The 5,574-nt window shown below is 35.0% G+C and overlaps 1 protein-coding gene across 1 annotated transcript; it reads left to right on the forward strand.

Annotated features, from left to right (window-relative positions):
• Positions 1-2,775: 2,775 nt before the first annotated feature.
• LOC131908201 (olfactory receptor 9G4-like) lies at positions 2,776-3,714 on the forward strand. Its single transcript, XM_059259248.1, has one exon. The coding sequence runs from the start codon at positions 2,776-2,778 to the stop codon at positions 3,712-3,714; it is 939 nt and encodes a 312-aa protein (XP_059115231.1).
• The last annotated feature ends 1,860 nt before the right edge of the window (positions 3,715-5,574 follow it).

The following is a 5,574-nucleotide window of genomic DNA, read 5'->3' on the forward strand; positions in this document are numbered from 1 at the left end:
AAGGTAAGCATAGATAAACAAGCTTAACAAAGCAAGGTGGTCTTTCTATGGCCTTGACTACAATTAGCATAGGTCTGTTTTGGCTCTAAATGGATTGTTTCTGTATACACACTTGCACACTTTCCTTCTCAGCCAAAACTCATTTGGTGAGATATGTGTTCCTCATCTACAAGCTTAAATTTTGTCTAAGGTCATACCATGAATATTCTCATTACTCAGGGGAAATTAAGAGGATGGAATCTGTAATATTCTTGTGGATTTAGTTATTGTTTCGCAGTTTGCTTCCCAGACATTCAAGATACAATGTTTTCATTTCTTGGTACTGGTTTTAAAGTGCCAGAAGGTCCCATTATTTCCACTGAATTTGAGGGGCTCCAATGAAGAAAGTAGGCAAGTGATTCTATGGGGGTAGAGATTTCTTAATAAAACTTATCCTTTGAATCGTTCCCTACGGATAATATCTTCATCAACCATACTATGTGAAGTATGGTATATCTTGATAGATTATTCTGAATTGGAGGCTTTGTGTGATAATTTCTGAACTTTTTATGCCTATTGCTTCCCGAGCACGCTTTAAATGACACTTGATTAACAATTCCTGGTGGGCTAAAGGCCTTGAGAATGAGTCTTCAGCTTCATTTTTATTCTTTCTAGTTATGGGATAATGCAGTATGCTTGGAAGACTCTATCAGCCAGTAGATTTTTGCCTTGAATAGTGTGACCTAGGTTCAGAGTAAACAGCAGTTTGAGGAGATAGATGGAAGACATAACATCAATTGCCCACCAATTCATTATAGAAATATTTGTTAGAAAGTGTCTTATATACACTATGGAGGCAAACACCTTGGCGAAAAATAAAATGCTGCCCTATTGCATTTTTTACCCATTCAAACACGAGTAAATCACTCCATTTGTGCGTTTAAACCTTTTGCTTGTTTTCAAACAATTGGGTAAAACATTGTATTAAATGTGTCTTTTAACTTTCCTTAAAGATTCATGGTATTTGTAGATATGAAATACAAGGATTTTAAGTCTCTTGATGCCCTCACATTAAAAACTGGACTCTTCCTCATGTTGAGCATCCACAGTGTCAAAAATGCCCCAGTTATGTTTATATTCCTACACAACCTAGGGCAAAGTGAAAAAAGTAATTTTAAAATAAATAGTTTTAAAACATTTTTAGTAATTAAAGAAGTAAATGTTAGTCAGCTCTAGCGTGATCTCAGTGAGGAAGAGAAGGGTAGACATAGTCATTCTCTTCTATTAGTGATAGTGGCTTAACATTTGGGAAACATACTTTCGTATTTTTTCCTTGAAAATATTTTTTTCCATACCATACATTCTGAAAATTTTTCCCCTCCCTCATCTCTTCTCAGTTCTTTTCCACCTCATCACAATATGGTTTTATACCTTCTTTATCATTTTCCTTAGAAAACAGACAAAAAAAGAAAACAGAACAAACCAAATAGACAAAAAGAGAAATGAAAACACATAACAAAAAAATAAAATCACAAGAAACAGATAAATATGCAGACAGGCAGATGGACAGACATACACTGTAAGAACAGAGTCAGAACCAATAACAGATAAGCAAAAGACAAGGTAAAAAATGCCAAAAACAGCATTATGAGACAAAACATCTCCAAAAATATCCTTGACTTTGTTTTATACTGGCCATCTACTATGGACATGGAGCCTCTCTTAAGTGTGGTTTGCATTTCTAGTGAGACACCATTGGAGAAAATGAGTTTTTCCCTTGCTGGGAACTGGAAATCATTTGATCAAGGAGATTTTTGAGTTACATTATGAACTGAGCTGCTCGACAGAGCATGATCACTGTGGGCATCCTACTTAATCTGTGCTTCCCTTTTATCAACTGATGCAACAGGCTTGTCATGCCCCTTATAAAGATAGGGCAAGGTTGAAAGTTGTGGGAGGTGGGACTTGGGGTCATGACTGGAACATAGTAATAAATACTTTTGTCTCTTTGTACTTATAGTTTGAAAGATTACATATATATGAATGTATATATACTGCTGCTCATAAAAATATCATCACAGTGCCTAGTGTACAAGATGTTCTCACTAGTTTATGGAAAGACGATTGAATGTTTTAAATTTAATAGAAAATGTCTAATATCTTAGGTTATAGCAGTACACAAGGCAGAGCTTAGACTAATACTCAACACAGTTAAAAATCTGTCTTTTTGATTAAATGCAAAAGGTGTCATTTATTTCACTTATGTATTTAATTTTTTTACTTTACAAAATGAATACAATAATTTATTGAATACTTCCTTTAAATATGCTCACTACCACATACAGTTATTGAGTATTTTCTTGTATTTCCTCTTTACTCAGTCTGACAACGTGTCAGAAAATTATAAAGAATGTTGATGAGCTTTCTGTGTCTTTTCTTTTTGATAAGGGCCTGGCTCTGAGTGATGTAGTTTAGAAATGAAACTTTGAAAATTTTGAATTTAAAACCTGGGTTATTACTCTAATTCCAGGAGTCTTCTACAGTCACAGCATGAAACCCCACAGTTCTGTGATACCATGTAATTATTTAAAGGATTAACATCTATAAACCTCCCGGTCTTCGTTGATTTCATGGATACATTGCTTAATTGATTGTATCACTAATCTATGTTTTTATCACATCATGTTATTCAGGTTCAATAATTGTTGATTGCAATTTCTTTTAATCTCTTATTAGGATTATCTCTAAACTGTGCATTCCCTGCATCTTCCTACCCTGGCTTTCCCCTCTGTGGACATGGAAGTGGACAATCGCACCATACTTACTGAATTCATCCTCCTGGGCTTCTCAGAAGACCCTCACTGGCAGCTGGTCCTATTCGGAATATTTTTAACCATCTACTTGATGACCTTGTCAGGGAACATGACCCTGATTATCCTAATTCGTATTGATTCCAGGCTGCATACACCCATGTACTTTTTTATAGGAGGTCTATCTTTTTTGGACTTCTGGTACAATTCTGTGTACATACCTAAAATATTGGTCAATTGTATCTCAGAAGACAAGCGTATTTCTTTGGCTGGCTGTGGGGCTCAGTTTTTCTTTTCCTGTGTAGCAGCCTACACTGAGTGCTACCTGCTGGCAGCCATGGCCTATGACCGCCATGCTGCAATTTGTAGCCCATTGCTTTATTCAAGCATCATGTCCACTTCTCTCTGTACTGGGCTAGTGGTTGGATCCTATGTAGGAGGGTTTTTAAATGCCATAGCCCATACTGCTAACACCTTCCGGCTAACTTTCTGTGGCAAAAATATTATTGATCACTTTTTCTGTGATGTGCTTCCATTGGTAAAAATGTCCTGTACAGACACTCGTGTCTATGTGAAAATCCTTTCTAGTATGGTGGGCTTCACTGTGCTCTCCAGCATTCTTGCCATCCTCATTTCCTACTTCAACATCCTCCTGGCTATCTTGAGGATCCACTCAGCCTCAGGAAGACGCAAGGCATTCTCTACTTGTGCCTCTCACTTGGTTTCTGTCACCCTCTTCTATGGCTCCTTGCTCTTCATGTATTCAAGGCCTAGTTCCAACTACTCGTTGGAGAGAGACAAAGTGGCTGCCATGTTCTACACCATCATCAATCCATTACTCAACCCTTTCATCTACAGCCTGAGAAACAAAGATGTTAAAGAAGCCTTTAAGAAGCTGATACAGATTATACAGCAACACACATGAAGGCTGCCTTTTGTGTATTATGGCTGTTTAAAAACTGACTTGGAGACATGTTTATGTATATTTCAATCATAGTTAAAGTTGAAATAATGTACTAACAGCTATGAAAGCCTTAACAACCTTTTCCTCAATTATGATTAATATATTCTTGCTACTTAAACTTTTCCAAATATATAATAATGAGTTTTTCAGTGTAATATTCTTGTGTATTTCAATACTAACTTTAATACAATACTACCTCCTCCCCTCAATTTGGTCAGAATGATCATAAGAAAAGAATGAAATAGAAAGAGTTGGATTGTTTTCCCTCACTTAGTTTGACTTTGAAGTTTTGTAAATGAACTGTATCAAATATGGAAAAGATACAAAATCATTAGATTGCCAGAAATTTGTTCAACATTTTATAAATTAGTATTCTTAGTAAGATAGCTCTTAAATTTCTTCCTATAAGTGTGATTAAATATACATAAAATATATTTGTGTAAAACTTCCATTTTTTGCACTAGGATATTAATATAAATGTTATTAAGAGGTATTTTGGGTTAAATAAAAATAAAGGGCTAGAGACATGACTCAGAGGTTAGAGCATATGCTGCTCTTGCAGATGACCAGATGTCAGTTGCCAGTAGCCACAATGGGTGGTTCACAAATGCCTATAATTTAAGGTCCAGGGGCATCTGATGCCTCTGTCCTCTATAAGCACATGTAAACAAGTGCATATACCCACACAAAACACAGATAATCTACACATAATTAAAAGCAAAACAAATTTTTTTTTTTTTTTTGGTTTTTTGAGACAGGGTTTCTCTGTGTAGCTTTGCGCCTTTCCTGGAACTCACTTGGTAGCCCAAGCTGGCCTCGAACTCACAGAGATCCGCCTGGCTCTGCCTCCCAAGTGCTGGGATTAAAGGCGTGCGCCACCACCGCCCGGCCAAATTTTTAAATAAATATTAAAAATCAAAATATTCTAAGCCCAAGATCAAAAACACATATTTAGGATCTCATTTTAACCTAAGAGTATAAATACTAATATTTATGATTTACTTCAGTATACGCTCCATTGAAATAAAACATTATAATTAACTGGAAAAGGCTTAAATAAGGTAACAAATATTCAGCTGTATCCTGTACTCCATGGTTATTTTCTTTCTCCAGGTATTTTATGTCAACTCACAGTTAAATGTCACAGTTTAGACAGTTGATATTTTAGGTTCTTTTAAACATTGTAATTGAAATATTTAAAATTTTATACTTTGCAGGTGAAGAGCCTAAAACTCAAGGTTGGAACTTCACTATTGAAAAGAAAATTGGTGTTTTGAGAATGACCTTATTATGTTATACAGTTAATTTTCAGTTGGTGTTTTAGAAATGAATTATTACATCCTCCCACTCTTTGTAATAGACCTTGATTCTTCTTCAAAGGTATATTATTACTCATTAGACACAGTATTTAACAGTTCACATTGTAGTCTGACCTATAACAATAACACAAATGATAATGATACAAGTAATGTCCTTATTTAATGTATTATCATTACTTAGCTTTTATTGAAAATATTTTTTTCTTTATATATATATATATATATATATATATATATATATATATATATACACACACAGTATATATAATATATCTTGATTACAATTTTCAGGTCCTCCTCACTGCCCTTCCCATCCAAATCCACTCCTTTTCTGTCTCCATTAGAAAAGAACAGGCTTCTAAGATAATAATAAAATATAATAAGATAAAATAAAAACCTTCATATCAAAGTTGGACAAGGCAAACTAACAGAAGGGAAAAAGTCCAAGGGGAAGGCACAAGAACCAGAGACCCATTCATTCACCTACTCAGGAGTCCCATAA

The sequence above is a fragment of the Peromyscus eremicus genome, chromosome 4 (genome assembly GCF_949786415.1).
Source record: "Peromyscus eremicus chromosome 4, PerEre_H2_v1, whole genome shotgun sequence".
NCBI classification, from domain to species: Eukaryota; Metazoa; Chordata; class Mammalia; order Rodentia; family Cricetidae; genus Peromyscus; species Peromyscus eremicus.

Coding starts and splice junctions, on each gene's coding strand:
- LOC131908201 (XM_059259248.1), top strand. CDS start 2,776: ATGGAAGTGGACAATCGCACCATACTTACTGAATTCATCCTCCTGGGC.